At 44.7% G+C, this 16,909-nt stretch overlaps 2 protein-coding genes across 2 annotated transcripts in view; one reads left to right on the forward strand and one right to left on the reverse strand.

The window, feature by feature from the left end:
* FAM166B (family with sequence similarity 166 member B) overlaps positions 1-9,504 on the reverse strand; it is a 126,761-nt gene extending 117,257 nt beyond the window's left edge. The window contains exons 1-2 of the mRNA XM_044276275.1: positions 9,451-9,504; positions 8,514-8,604 (exon numbers count right to left, since the gene is read on the reverse strand). Coding sequence (XP_044132210.1) covers positions 8,514-8,584 — 71 coding nt within the window. The 5' untranslated portion in view covers positions 8,585-8,604; positions 9,451-9,504. The remainder of the gene's footprint in view (positions 1-8,513; positions 8,605-9,450) is intronic.
* Positions 9,505-9,762: 258 nt separating this feature from the next.
* Positions 9,763-16,909, forward strand: part of LOC122924817 — a 55,371-nt gene continuing 48,224 nt past the window's right edge. Inside the window, exon 1 of the mRNA XM_044276274.1 lies at positions 9,763-9,785. The gene's annotated coding sequence lies outside the window, so the exon portion shown is untranslated. The remainder of the gene's footprint in view (positions 9,786-16,909) is intronic.

Here is a 16,909-nt window from a genome sequence, read left to right on the forward strand (position 1 = left end):
CTCTTTGCGAATTCTCAAAGTGACGATATTTGCAATAAAAATTTGCAATTAGAATATTTGCGATCAACACTAGTAGTAATCCCTGTATAGTGTCCCCAAAATTTTTCCACACATAATAATCCCCCATAGTAATTTGACCCCACACTGCCCCAGCCCCACACAGTAATTTCCCCCACACTGCCCCCACACTGCCCCAGCCCCACACAGTAATTTCCACCACACTGTCCCCACATAGTCATTTCTCCCACACAGTAATTTTCCCCACTGCCCCAACACAATAATTTCCCTCATATTGCCCCCACACAGTAATTTCCACGACACTACCCCATATAGTAATTTGCCCCACCTAGTAATTTAACCCACACTGCCACCACACAGAAATTTCCCCCACACTGCCCCACATAGTAATTTTCACCACACTGCCCTCACATAGTAATTTCCCCCTATATAGTAATTTCCCCCACAATGCCCCCATATAGTAATTTCCCCCACACAGTAGTTTTCCCCACACTGCCCCCAAACAGTAGTTTCTCCCACACTGCCCCACATAGTAATTTCCACCACCCTGCCCCCACACAGTAGTTTCTCCCACACTGCCCCATATAGTAATTTGCCCCCACATAGTAATTTCACTCACACTGCCCCCACATAGTCTAATTTCACTAACTCTGCCCCCACACAGTAGTTTCCCCCACACTGCCCCACATAGTAATTTATACCACACTGCCCCCATATAGAAAGCTGCCCCCACATAGTAATTTCCCCCACACTGCCCCCATATAGTAATTTCCCTCACACTGCCCCCATATAGTAATTTTCCCCCACACAGTAGTTTTCCCCACACTGCCCCCACACAGCAGTTTCTCTTACATTGCCCCACATAGTAATTTCCCCCACACTGCCCCCACACAGTGGTTTCCCCCACACTGCCCCACATAGTAATTTATACCACACTGACCCCATATAGAAAGTTGCCCCCACATAGTAATTTCCCCCCCACTGCCCCCATATAGTAATTTCCCTCACACTGCCCCCATATAGTAATTTCCCTCACACTGCCCCATATAGTAGTTTCCCCCCACACAGTAGTTTTCCCCACACTGCACCCACACAGCAGTTTCTCTTACACTGCCCCACATAGTAATTTCCACCATACTGTCCCCACACAGTAGTTTCTCTCACACTGCCCCACATAGTAATTTCCACCGTACTGCCCCCAAACAGTAGTTTCCCCCAAACTGCCCCACATAGTAATTTGCCCCCACATAGTAATTTCCCCCACACTGCTCCCACATAGTAATTTCCCCCACACTGCCCCATATAGTAATTTCCCCCCACACAGTAGTTTTCCCCACACTGCCCCCACACAGTAGTTTCTCTTACACTGCCCCACATAGTAATTTCCACCACACTGCCCCCACACAGTAGTTTCTCTCACACTGCCCCACATAGTAATTTCCACCGTACTGCCCCCACACAGTAGTTTCCCCCAAACTGCCCCACATAGTAATTTGCCCCCCACAAAGTAATTTCCCCCACACTGCTCCCACATAGTAATTTCCCCCACACTGCCCCATATAGTAATTTGCCCCCAAATAGTAGTTTTCCCCACACTGCCCCCACACAGCAGTTTCTCTTACACTGCCCCACATAGTAATTTCCACCACGCTGCCCACATAGTAATTTCCACCACACTGCCCCCTCACAGTAGTTTCTCCCACACTGCCCCACATAGTAATTTCTACCACACTGCCCCCAAACAGTAGTTTCCCCCATACTGCCCCAAATAGTAATTTGCCCCCACATAGTAATTTCCCCCATACTGCCCCAGCCCCACACAGTAATTTCCACCACACTGTCCCCACATAGTAATTTCTCCCACACAGTAATTTTCCCCACTGCCCCAACACAATAATTTCCCTCATATTGCCCCCACACAGTAATTTCCACGACACTGCCCCCACATAGTAATTTCATCACACACTGCACCATATAGTAATTTGCCCCCACCTAGTAATTTAACCCACACTGCCACCACACAGAAATTTCCCCCATACTGCCCCACATAGTAATTTTCACCACGCTGCCCCCACATAGTAATTTGCCCCTATATAGTAATTTACCCCACATAGTAATTTACCCCACATAGTAATTTCCCCCACAATGCCCCCATATAGTAATTTCCCCCACACTGCCCCATATAGTAATTTTCCCCACACAGTAGTTTTCCCCACACTGCCCCCACACAGTAGTTTCTCCCACACTGCCCCACATAGTAACTTCCACCACACTGCCCCCACACAGTAGTTTCCCCCACACTGCCCCATATAGTAATTTGCCCCCACATAGTAATTTCACTCACTCTGCCCCCACACAGTAGTTTCCCCCACACAGTAATTTATACCACACTGACCCCATATAGAAAGTTGCCCCCACATAGTAATTTCCCCCACACTGCCCCCACACAGTAGTTTCCCCCACACTGCCCCACATAGTAATTTATACCACACTGACCCCATATAGAAAGTTGCCGCCACATAGTAATTTCCCTCACACTGCCCCTATATAGTAATTTCCCTCACACTGCCCCATATAGTAATTTCCCCCCCACACAGTAGTTTTCCCCACACTGCCCCCACACAGTAGTTTCTCTTACACTGCCCCACATAGTAATTTCCACCACACTGCCCCCACACAGTAGTTTCTCTCACACTGCCCCACATAGTAATTTCCACCACACTGCCCCCACACAGTAGTTTCTCTCACACTGCCCCACATAGTAATTTCCACCACACTGCCCCCTCACAGTAGTTTCTCCCACACTGCCCCACACAGTAATTTCCACCACACTGCCCCCACACAGTAGTTTCCCCCATACTGCCCCAAATAGTAATTTTCCCCCACACTGCCCCACACAGTAATTTCCACCACACAGTAATTTTCCCTACTGCCCCAACACAATTATTTCCCTCATATTGCCCCCACACAGTAATTTCCACGACACTGCCCCCACATAGTAATTTCCCACACACTGCCCCACATAGTAATTTGCCCCTATATAGTAATTTCCCCCACATAGTAATTTCCCCCACAATGCCCCATATAGTAATTTCCCCCACACTGCCCCATATAGTAATTTTCCCCACACAGTAGTTTTCCCCACACTGCCCCCACACAGTAATTTGCCCCCACATAGTAATTTCACTCACACTGCCCCCACACAGTGTAATTTCACTCACTCTGCCCCCACACAGTAGTTTCCTCCACACTGCCCCACATAGTAATTTATACCACACTGACCCCATATAGAAAGTTGCCCCCACATAGTAATTTCCCCCACACTGCCCCCACACAGTAGTTTCCCCCACACTGCCCCACATGGTAATTTATACCACACTGACACCATATAGAAAGTTGCCCCCACATAGTAATTTCCCCCACACTGCCCCCATATAGTAATTTCCATCACACTGCCCCATATAGTAATTTCCCCCTACACAGTAGTTTTCCCCACACAGCAGTTTCTCTTACACTGCCCCACACAGTAATTTCCACCACACTGCCCCCACACAGTAGTTTCTCTCACACTGCCCCACATAGTAATTTCCACCGTACTGCCCCCACACAGTAGTTTCCCCCAAACTGCCCCACATAGTAATTTGCCCCCACATAGTAATTTCCCCCACACTGCTCCCACATAGTAATTTCCCCCACACTGCCCCATATAGTAATTTGCCCTCAAATAGTAGTTTTCCCCACACTGCCCCCACACAGCAGTTTCTCTTACACTGCCCCACATAGTAATTTCCACCACACTGCCCACATAGTAATTTCCACCACACTGCCACCTCACTGTAGTTTCTCCCACACTGCTCCACATAGTAATTTCCACCACACTGCCCCCACACAGTAGTTTCCCCCATACTGCCTCAAATAGTAATTTCCCCCCACATAGTAATTTCCCCCACACTGCTCCCACATAGTAATTTCCCCCACACTGCCCCCATATAGTAATTTCCCTCACACTGCCCCTACACAGTAGTTTTCCCCTACACTGCCCCATATAGTAATTTGCCCCCACATAGTAATTTTACCAGCACTGCCCCACATAGTAATTTCCACCACAATGCCCCACACAGTAGTTTCCCCTACTCTGCCCCACATAGTAATTTCCCCCCACGTAGTAATTTCCCCCACACTGCCCCCACATAGTAATTTCCCCCACACAGTATTTTCTCCCACACTGCCCCACTTAGTAATTTCCACCACACTGCCCCACATTAGTAATTTTCCCCCACATAGTAATTTTCCCCACACTGCCCATATACTAATTTTTCCCACACTGCCCTATATAGTAATTTCCCCCACACTGCCCATATAGTAATTTCCCCCAAATAGTAATTTCCCCCACACTGCCCCATATAGTAATTTGCCCTATATAGTAATTTCCCCCACACTGCTTCCACACAGTAGTTTCCCCCACATAGTAATTTTCCCCCACATAGTAATTTTCCCCACACTGCCCCATATACTAATTTTCCCCACACTGCCCCATATAATTTTTTCCACACTGTCCTATATAGTAATTTCCCCCACACTGCCCCATATAGTAATTTCCCCCACACTGCCCCATATAGTAATTTCCCCCACACTGCCCCATATAGTAATTTCCCCCACACTGCCCCATATAGTAATTTGCCCCAAATAGTAATTTCCCCCACACTGCCTTCACACAGTAGTTTCCCCCACACTGCCGCACATAGTAATTTCCCCCCATATACTAATTTTCCCCACACTGCCCCATATAATAATTTTTTCCACACTGCCCTATATAGTAATTTCCCCCACACTGCCCCATATAGTAATTTCCCCCACACTGCCCCATATAGTAATTTCCCCCAAATAGTAATTTCCCCCACACTGCCTCCACACAGTAGTTTCCCCCACACTGCCGCACATAGTCATTTCCCCCCATATACTAATTTTCCCCACACTGCCCCATATACAAATTTTTTCCACACTGCCCCATATACAAATTTTTTCCACACTGCCCCATATAGTAATTTCCCCCACACTGCCCCATATAGTAATTTCCCCCACACTGCCCCATATAGTAATTTCCCCCACACTGCCCCATATAGTAATTTCCCCCACACTGCCCCATATAGCAATTTCCCCCACACTGACCCATATAGTAATTTGCCCCCAAATAGTAATTTCCACCACACTGCCCCCACACAGTCATTTCACCCACACTGCCCCCACACAGTAGTTTCCCCCACACTGCCCCCACATAGTATTTTCCCCCATACTGCCCCACATAGTAATTTGCCCCATGCTGCCCCCACATAGTAATTTGTCCCCACATAGTAATCCCCCCATAATAATTTTTCCCCACATAGTAATTTCCCCCTGATGTACTGTCTGTACTAATATGTCCTCCTGTCCCCCCCCATGTCCCCAAAGTAGGCACATAAAAAATAAAACAATAAACTAAATACTCACCTATGTTCAGGGCCAGGCGCTTGCTCACAGAAGGTACAGGCCAGGATGAGGCAGGCGCTCACACGTCACTGTGCTGCGTCCCAGCGCAGGCACGCAATGACGTCATCACGCCCGCATGCGCCGGGATTTCACTACCGCATAGGCCTCAGGCCTACTAGGCTTGAAGCCTATGGCAGTGATCGTCGGGAGGGCAGGGAACTATGCGCTCCCGTGCCCTGCCGCAGTATGTGGGAGTTCGGGTAGGCGTTGGGCCCCCCAGCGATGCTGGGCCCGGGGCTGCTGACCCGAACGCCCCTATTGTAATCCGCTATTGCCTATACTGTGACATCAAAATGTTTATTATTCTGTACTGTGACATCACAATGTATATTATCTTGGTACTGTGACATCACAATGTATATTATCCCTGTACTGTGACACCAAATTGTTTATTATTCTGTACAATGACATCACGATGTATATTCTCCCTGTACTGTGACATCACAATGTTTATAATTCTGTACCCTGACATCACAATGTAAATTATCTCTGTACAGTGACATCACAATGTATATTATCCATTTACGGTGACATCACAATGTATATTATCCCTGTACTGTGATATCACAATGTAAATTATCTCTGTACTGTGACATCACAATGTATATTATCCCTGTACTGTGACATCACAATTTTGATTATCCTGTACTGTGACATCACAAGGTACTGTATATTATCCTGTACTCTACATCCCAATGTTTATTATTATTATTGAGGTAGCAGAATACACACTAGTACTATAAACTGTATGTGAAGTTGTGGGCCCTGTTAAAGGGGTTATCCGGGTTCAGGGCTGAACCCGGTTATAAGCTCCCCTTCAACGCTTTATTATGTACTAGTGGAGCATCTGAGCATTTTCTTGCTCCGATGCTCCCCCTGCCTTGTGCTGCATTGCGCAGGGCAAGGTCTGTTTGTTGTGAGCCGGTGACGTATCAGGCTTCACATCAATATGCTAGGTAGAGACTTCTGCCTAGCAGGGAGCCCGGTGACGTAACCGACACGATGAGCGGTTTATAGTGCTGTTCTGGGCAGTTTTAGAGGCAGGTATCACTATTACCCAATGCAGCGCAAGGCAAGGGGAGCATCAGAGCAATGAAATGCTCTGATGCTCCACTCGTACATGCTAAAGGAATGAAGGGGAACTTATGTCCGTGTCCAACCCTGAACCCGGAGAACCCCTATTATAGGTTTTGCATCAAGGCTCAGGAAATTCAATTTATTCTTCTGGCAAGCAGAATAAATAAGTGTAGTTTGCTGAGACAGTTTTGTCTGGGCTGGATTTTATTTTGACTGGTGGATAGGTTTGGTAGTGGGATCTGCCACTCCACACCCTTCCAGTACACGTATTGCCTTTAGCTGAGGAGATCGCAGGTGAGGCCTGCTGTTGTAATCATGGAGGGATAAAACAACCCTCTGTGTATGTGAGAGAGGGGATTTTGGAAAAGAACCCTGCAGAGGGTCTGTGTGGTCTCAGCCAGGAGTGCTAAGGGGCCACGAGGCTGTGTGAAAGCCTGAAGTTTGGGGGGCTCAGTGACGCTTGCGGAAAGAGGGTTGCACAGTCGGAGTCGGGAGGACTTCTGGACCATAATCCCCCAAAGAAAAAGAAGAAAATCCAGCTCTCTCCGGTGAAAAAATGAAAAACTTTAATCCAGCAAGTTTAAAATCCATACAGGTGTACAAATAGCAGTCAACGCGTTTCAGACCTCAGAGAAATATGGGTCCTTCCTCATGACAAACGTGTTTATGAAATGGGAGCTCCCTCTTAAGTAGCACATACTAACCCCAGGCTGATAGGTATCACCTGGGAGGTGGAGACCCAAGGGGGCGTTCCCATGCACATGACACAGAAGAAAACCCTTTTTAATCAAGGGCAAACACCAGCAAAAAGGAAAAAAAAGGAAAAAAGGAAAAGAACCTTATATACAGGTAAATTAAATCACTAAAACAGTGATCATATATAAAAATACAAATACAAAGAGAGCAAAAATACTAATGGCAAAGAATGTGTGTAAGAAAAAAGACGGCACGATCCCACATTAGAACTGTAAAATGAGATCATGGCGTCTATTCAACCCACAGGGCTGGCGAGATTCTAACTGGAAGATCCAGAAGGCCTCCCTGTTAAGGAGTTTCCTCCTGTGATCTCCCCCCCTAGGCGGCAAAAAAACTCTTTCTATGCCCTTAACCTGTAGGTGGGATACATCACCAGCATGTACCACTGCAAAATGCAGGCTGACCGCAGAGACATTCCGGTCCTTATAATGAGGCACATCGGAAATGTGTCTGCGGATCCGATTTTTTTAAGGAGTGGTGGTGCAGCCCACATACAACAAGGAACACAGTGTACATGTAATAAGATACACCACATGCTTGGTATTACAATTAATATAGGACTGAATATTGTATACCCTTTCGTTGTTCATGGACTTAAACGTTTTCTCAGTAGTCATGTGTTGGCAACAGATGCATTTTTTGTGACCACACTTAAAATTCCCTTTATGCTGTAACCAGATGGCTTGTGGTTTTTTGGACACTGAAAAAAACCTGTATATAAGGTTCTTTTCCTTTTTTTTTTTCCCTTTTTGCTGGTGTTTGCCCTTGATTAAAAAGGGTTTTCTTCTGTGTCATGTGCATGGGAACGCCCCCTTGGGTCTCCACCTCCCAGGTGATACCTATCAGCCTGGGGTTAGTATGTGCTACTTAAGAGGGAGCTCCCATTTCATAAACACGTTTGTCATGAGGAAGGACCCATATTTCTCTGAGGTCTGAAACGCGTTGACTGCTATTTGTACACCTGTATGGATTTTATACTTGCTGGATTAAAGTTTTTCATTTTTTCACCGGAGAGAGCTGGATTTTTTTCTTTTTCTTACTGTATATACCGCATCCAGGAGCAGCATCCGTGCACCTCTGGTGATTTTACTACTGCAGGTGAGAGCTGCCTTACGTTTTCTTCTATTATTGCTTACCTGGTGGCGTGCACTCCCTGCAAGGACTTTGTATACATACAGCAAGTTTTTTCCGTATTCCCTTGGAGCATGGCACATATCTCGTTACGCCCTGTGGAAAATGATAACAACAGGATAAGAATGATGAATGCCATTTTTGACGCTCCTAAACAGGAATTACAGGATGTACTCAATATGAAAATGCAGATGTCGACATTAGAAAATCTGTTACTAAAGGAGTTACGGACATGGTGGGATGCCACTTCATTGCAGAAGTATATTGACAAGAAAATGATCTCCCGTGGCTTATGGATTAAGAAGAATCCGACGACCATCTATTCTGACTCCTTTGTTTTGCAGTGGCAAACTATTATATCGGATTGCTCATTTAAATTGCTGGAGCTGATAATACATCATGAACAGGATTCCCTCTCTGCCTTGAGAGAGGAAATAAAAACAGCACAGGACCTGTTATCAGCCCATGCCGACATGCCAAGTTTTGCGGATGCAGACGATCAACTTAAGAGCAATCTTGAAAAGGTAGAGGAAGATCTTATACTCTTCAAGCAGAGCAAATTTAATAGGGATCTGCTTGACTACAGCAACAACACAGTTTACACCTGGGCTGAAGTACGCATGAGCACACCGTGCTCCTTTTTTGCGCAGATCCCGCAATAGACAAAAAAGATCTGGCCGTGTATCATTTAGTTCTACTGAACGCGACTCACAGGAGTCTTCACCAGATGCTACTGATCCCCCTATGAGCAGTGTGGAAAGGGATCCCAATCCACGTTTAACACCTGCCAATCAGCACAGAAAAGATGCAAAAAACGACGGGCAGGCTGGCGGCACCGGAAAAAGTCACCGCTACCCGTCCAGACAGAAAAGATAAATGAAGACATACAAGTCATCAATCTGTCGGCATCTATTATTTCATCCCAGCAAATTATGGTCTTACAAAAGGGACTTTCGTTTTTCTCCCACGCATCATTTCAACTTGTACCGAACGATCCTCGATGTTAATAGGTTCGCCCGGAACCTAACGTTGAGGAAACATTTCCGGGGGGAACCTCTGGGTGATGCACTTGGCAGTGTTGTTTCCTCTTCACCACAAGCTTCACTGGACTTTGATATCCGTCAGGACGATGTTGCTTCCTCCCTGCAACGGGGGCCCACGTGACCCCGACAGTGGTCATGACGGCGCCACTCTCTCTTTGCAGTTAGCTCCATGGGACTCGGATATCGTCCATAGCAACACTGTTCCCTCCTTACAGCAGACCACACGAGACTCTGGTAGGAACCATGGTAATGCCGCTTTTTCTCCCCAGCAGCCCCTAATGAACCCTGCCATTAATCATGGACATGACAGCAGGCCTTTATCTACAGCATGCACTGATATGTCTAGTAGTAAGTCTGTTAGTGTTAATGTTACGCCAGTATTATATGGCAATACTATGAGCTTTGCTGAACTTGTCCATTGTAATTTTCTTCAAACTGGTACTAGGGATGAGGGGGGTCATGTTAATACCTCTGTGTCCTTTAAAACACATAATAGGGATTTTTACCCTATTCAATCCCGTTCAATTGCCTTAGACAAATACCAGGAATTGGTTGAAAAAGAATTATGTATTTTGCATGATACTTCGAGGACACAGAGTTATTCCAACATGACCGCAGTGGAAAAAATTGCCTTGCGTGATCTAGGAGCAAGGGAGGATATCATCATTAAGGAGGCAGATAAGGGGGGGTCAGTAGTTGTATTGGATAAGGGCCTGTATGGATCCCTTGTTACCACCATGCTAGATGATACTAATGTTTATGTTCGCTTGCCCTATGACCCATTGAGGAATTTTCAATCAGAAATGAAGAAACTCCTGGACTGTGGGGTATCATGTGGCTGTCTTAGTGTTAGGGAGAGGGAATACATCTTTGTGGAACATCCTATAGCACCTATTTTTCATGCTTTGCCTAAAGTCCACAAGGATGTATTCCCCCCACCCCTCAGACCCATTGTGGCTGGTATCGGCTCATATTCCGAGCGATTTTCTGAGTGGGTGGACTCCCTATTACAGCCCCTGATACCACACATTCCAGGGTTTCTCAAGGACACTAGGGCGGTGCTACAAGCCTTTGCTGAATTTAAGTGGAAGGATAACGACTCGTGGATAACAGCGGATATTACATCCCTATACACTAATATTCCCCACAATTTGGCCATCATTGCGCTGAGGTGGTTTTTTGAATACTACAGTGACTACACCCAGACTTTGAGGGAATATGTTGTCCACGTGGTGGATTTCCTCCTCAGGCACAATTATTTTTTGTTTGGTGAGAATTTTTATCTTCAGCTGTCGGGGGTGTCGATGGGGGCTAAGTTCTCTCCCTCCATAGCTAATATATTTATGGCGTGGTGGGAGGGACACTTTCTCCTCATCGACACCCTCCCACTCCTGGACCACCTACTCTGGTATGGACGTTACATTGATGACCTGCTGATGGTGTGGTCTGGTGATGTGACGTCCATACCGGAGCTTATGAAATATTTTAATTCCAAGGTGGATGACATACAATTTGTTTTTCATACTCACCGAACTGAGATACAATTTCTGGATCTGTGCCTGAGGGGGGACCCCTCCACCAGTGTAGTTAATACACTAACTCACCGCAAACAACTAGCAGGTAATACCATACTTCTGGCCAAGTCATGCCATCCCTCCCATACTATCCATAGCATTCCTAGGGGGGAACTTATACGTGCCCGTCGTAACTGTTCCGATCAGAGAGCTTTTGAGATAGAAGCCTCTAATATTACTAATAGACTGTTACGCAGGGACTATTTACAGCAGGATATACAACATGCTAAAAAAATGGTTTCACAAATCAACAGACAGTCATTGATTTTTCCGGAACAGTCCCAGGCACGCAGACCACTAGTGAACTCCACTCACTGTCAGCAAGCAACTTATTTCGTTACACAATACAGCCAAGAGTTCTCTGCCATATGTAAAATTATGAAGAAATATCTGAATGTACTCAATTTTGATAACGAATGGTCTGATATTGTGTCCAACGGAATTAAATGTGTAGCCAGGAAAGCACCCACCCTGGGTAATATCATTAGTCCCAGCTTTTTTTCAGTGTCCAAAAAACCACAAGCCATCTGGTTACAGCATAAAGGGAATTTTAAGTGTGGTCACAAAAAATGCATCTGTTGCCAACACATGACTACTGAAAAAACGTTTAAGTCCATGAACAACGAAAGGGTATACAATATTCAGTCCTATATTAATTGTAATACCAAGCATGTGGTGTATCTTATTACATGTACACTGTGTTCCTTGTTGTATGTGGGCTGCACCACCACTCCTTTAAAAAATCGGATCCGCAGACACATTTCCGATGTGCCTCATTATAAGGACCGGAATGTCTCTGCGGTCAGCCTGCACTTTGCAGTGGTACATGCTGGTGATGTATCCCACCTACAGGTTAAGGGCATAGAAAGAGTTTTTTTGCCGCCTAGGGGGGGAGATCACAGGAGGAAACTCCTTAACAGGGAGGCCTTCTGGATCTTCCAGTTAGAATCTCGCCAGCCCTGTGGGTTGAATAGACGCCATGATCTCATTTTACAGTACTAATGTGGGATCGTGCCGTCTTTTTTCTTACACACATTCTTTGCCATTAGTATTTTTGCTCTCTTTGTATTTGTATTTTTATATATGATCACTGTTTTAGTGATTTAATTTACCTGTATATAAGGTTCTTTTCCTTTTTTTTCCTTTTTGCTGGTGTTTGCCCTTGATTAAAAAGGGTTTTCTTCTGTGTCATGTGCATGGGAACGCCCCCTTGGGTCTCCACCTCCCAGGTGATACCTATCAGCCTGGGGTTAGTATGTGCTACTTAAGAGGGAGCTCCCATTTCATAAACACGTTTGTCATGAGGAAGGACCCATATTTCTCTGAGGTCTGAAACACGTTGACTGCTATTTGTACACCTGTATGGATTTTAAACTTGCTGGATTAAAGTTTTTCATTTTTTCACCGGAGAGAGCTGGATTTTCTTCTTTTTCTTACTGTATATACCGCATCCAGGAGCGGCATCCGTGCACCTCTGGTGATTTTACTACTGCAGGTGAGAGCTGCCTTACGTTTTCTTCTATAATCCCCCAAAGGTACTGGTGGGATCACAGCTTTGAGGCTGCTGGACCGTTTGGCTAAGGAAAGCCGGATCAAATTCCGTGTCAGAACCGCGCTCTATAGGTGAAGTAGAGACAACCTTAGGTGAGGTAGTGCCTAGACGGGCAGGTGTTTATTTATTTCATTATGTTTGTGCTGGAGTGCCAAAATAAAGCACAATTTGGACTTGAACCCCGTTGTCAGGGGAGAAGTCTGTGATTGCGACCCCCTGTGAGAGAGCGATCCCTTACATATCTTTAATATTTGTATATTTATGTTGTTTCATTCAGTCATCTTAGCTGTAAGGGGGTCAGAACTTGAGTGGTATGCGTGGCTCTCTACTCTAGGATGGTTTAAGGAATCTAAAAGGAGCATCATATTTTACTGCTGACACTAGAGACATGCAGCTTGGAGGTTACTGAGGTGGCAACATAATTAAAAGGGTTTTCCAGTATTTTACAACTGATGACCTATCCTCTGGATAGCTCATCTTTATCTGATCGGGGGGTCGACACCCGGGACCTCCGCCGATCAGCTGTCTGAGAAGACTCCGGAGCCCCTGTGGGCACCATGTCCTTCTCCCTGCTCACCAAGCTCAGCTTTGTACATTGTATAGCGGATGTGCTTGGTATTGCGCTCAGCCCCATTCACAGAGCTGCACATAGGCCATGTAACCAATGAACGTGTCATCACACAGCCTAGGGAAAGCTCACAGGAGCGCTGGTGCCTTCTCAAACAGCTGATCGGCGGAGTTCCCGGGTGTTGGACCCCCACCAATTAGATACTGATGACCTATCCAGAGGATAGGTCATCAGTTATAATGTCTCAGAAACCCCTTTAATGGTTATAGTCTCTCAAAGAAGGCTCAGTCTCGGTAAGAGGCAACAGGTTACATGCAGATACTGTCAGGCAACTATTCACAGTCCCTTTAAGAGTCCACAGCTTGCTCTCTCCCTTGACAACCTTTATGGCACTCAGCTGCATCATTGCTCCATCCAGGCCCTGAGTTGAGTGACTTTATGGCTAGTACTACTCACCTCCATTGTTAGCTAGCTACACGCAGGAATCTACATTGCTTTCCATCTCTCTTTCTCTCTCTCTCAGTGCTGTGTCTTAGTCTCTTCTCCATGAGTTCTGTGCACAGTTCTGTTTATCTCCTCTAGGGACGTGCTAGCTTATGTGATGATGCTGGTGACCTCATTTTGATAGTAGCCTTTTGTCTGCAGTTAACCCTTTCCACTACTACTAATGACCCACAGATCACACAGGGCGGTTCACCACCTCATAGTGTATTTCTCTTGCAAAGCCTATTGACATCCTGCCCAAGGTATATGACCCTCAAAGTGCTAGTATTACACCACAGGCTACCTGTGGCATCACAAGAACACCTCCTGCCATGCCTCACTATATAGTTGGCGTTTCATGCATCATCAGATCACAGGCACATTACATGGCATTTCATACATGGATGCAAGTTAAATGGCACACTTAAGTGAGGGGAGATCATGCATAAGTATAACATTTGCAATACTGTCATGTTCTCAGCAACAGCAACTTAAAAGTTTAAAGAAGCACTCCCACAAAAATCTTTATTCTCTGGACTATTGGAAATGTACATGATGTAAATTGTAGTGAAAGTTATCTTCTTCCCAGTGATCGTATTTGTAAGTTATAACCTCCCTTCTGATCCTCAGCTGTGTCATGTGACCAATACTCTGCCTCACCAACTGACACAGGAAAGGAAGTCATTTACTCCTCTATTCATTCCTATGAGACTGACATTGAGGTTCCCATAGAAATACATAGAGAATCTGGCTTCCTGTCCACACATAAGTCTCTGTATCAGTTAAAGAGTCAGAGTGTTGGTCACATGACATACCGCTGAGGATCACAAGGGAGGTTACAAAGGACAAATACAGTTACTGGTAAGAAGATTACCTTGACTATAGTTAATATCATGGACCTTTTTAACAGAATAAAAACTTTTGTGGGAGTGATTCTTTAACATCATTGACAACAGGGTCAGCGGCAACCAATAGCAAAAGGACTAGCAAAGGATATGCTTTCTTCTCTTACAAGAGTGAAAGATATTTTCTATCTTCTTACACAGCTCCAAACGCTTTCATAAACAGTCATTTTTCACCTTCCTGAAAAGGCAATTTTTGCCTTTTATCTGACACGTGTCACTTTATGTGGTGATAACTTTGGAATGCTTTTACTTATCCAAGCAATACTGAGACTGTTTTCTCTTGACACACGGTGCTTCATGTTAGCGGTAAATCTGGGCCGATATGTTTTACCTTTATTTATAAAAAGATCTAACAGTTACAGAAAATTTGGAAAATTATTAATTTTCTAAATCGGAATTTCTCTGCGTTTAACCACTTCAGCCCCGCTAGCTGAAACCCCCTTCATGACCAGAGCACTTTTTACACTTCGGCACTACACTCCTTTCACCGTTTATCGCTCGGTCATGCAACTTACCACCCAAATGAATTTTACCTCCTTTTCTTCTCACTAATAGAGCTTTCATTTGGTGGTATTTTATTGCTGCTGACATTTTTACTTTTTTTGTTATTAATCAAAATGTAACGATTTTTTTGCAAAAAAATGACATTTTCACTTTCAGCTGTAAAATTTTGCAAAAAAACGACATCCATATATAAATTTTTCGCCAAATTTATTGTTCTACATGTCTTTGATAAAAAAAAAATGTTTGGGCAAAAAAAAAATGGTTTGGGTAAAAGTTATAGCGTTTACACACTATGGTACAAAAATGTGAATTTCCGCTTTTTGAAACGGCTCTGATTTTCTGAGCACCTGTCATGTTTCCTGAGGTTCTACAATGCCCAAACAGTAGAAAACCCCCACAAATGACCCCATTTCGGAAAGTAGACACCCTAAGGTATTCGCTGATGGGCATAGTGAGTTCATAGAACTTTTTATTTTTTGTCACAAGTTAGCGGAAAATGATGATTTTTTTTTTCTCTTTTTTCCTTACAAAGTCTCATATTCCACTAACTTGCGACAAAAAATAAAAAATTCTAGGAACTCGCCATGCCCCTCACGGAATACCTTGGGGTGTCTTCTTTCCAAAATGGGGTCACTTGTGGCGTAGTTATACTGCCCTGGCAATTTAGGGGCCCATATGTGTGAGAAGTACTTTGCAATCAAAATCTGTAAAAAATGACCGGTGAAATCCGAAAGGTGCACTTTGGAATATGTGCCCCTTTGCCCACCTTGGCAGCAAAAAAGTGTGACACATCTGGTATCGCCGTACTCAGGAGAAGTTGGGGAATGTGTTTTGGGGTGTCATTTTACATATACCCATGCTGGGTGAGAGAAATATCTTGGCAAAAGACAACTTTTCCCATTTTTTTATACAAAGTTGGCATTTGACCAAGATATTTTTCTCACCCAGCATGGGTATATGTAAAATGACACCCCAAAACACATTCCCCAACTTCTCCTGAGTACGGCGATACCAGATGTGTCACACTTTTTTGCTGCCAAGGTGGGCAAAGGGGCACATATTCCAAAGTGCACCTTTCGGATTTCGCAGGCCATTTTTTACACATTTTGATTGCAAGGTACTTCTTACACATTTGGGCCCCTAAATTGCCAGGGCAGTATAACTACGCCACAAGTGACCCCATTTTGGAAAGAAGACACCCCAAGGTATTCCGTGAGGGGCACGGCGAGTTCCTAGAATTTTTTATTTTTTGTCGCAAGTTAGTGGAATATGAGACTTTGTAAGGAAAAAAGAAAAAAAAAGAAAAATCATCATTTTCCGCTAACTTGTGACAAAAAATAAAAAATTCTAGGAACTCGCCATGCCCCTCACGGAATACCTTGGGGTGTCTTCTTTCCAAAATGGGGTCACTTGTGGCGTAGTTATACTGCCCTGGCAATTTAGGGGCCCAAATGTGTAAGAAGTACTTTGCAATCAAAATCTGTAAAAAATAGCCTGTGAAATCCGAAAGGTGCTCTTTGGAATATGTGCCCCTTTGCCCACCTTGGCAGCAAAAAAGTGTCACACATCTGGTATCGCCGTACTCAGGAGAAGTTGGGGAATGTGTTTTGGGGTGTCATTTTACATATACCCATGCTGGGTGAGAGAAATATCTTGGCAAAAGATAACTTTTCCCATTTTTTTTATACAAAGTTCGCATTTGACCAAGATATTTTTCTCACCCAGCATGGGTATATGTAAAATCACACCCCAAAACACATTGCCCAACTTCT

Source organism: Bufo gargarizans, chromosome 1 (assembly GCF_014858855.1).
Source record: "Bufo gargarizans isolate SCDJY-AF-19 chromosome 1, ASM1485885v1, whole genome shotgun sequence".
NCBI lineage: Eukaryota > Metazoa > Chordata > Amphibia > Anura > Bufonidae > Bufo > Bufo gargarizans.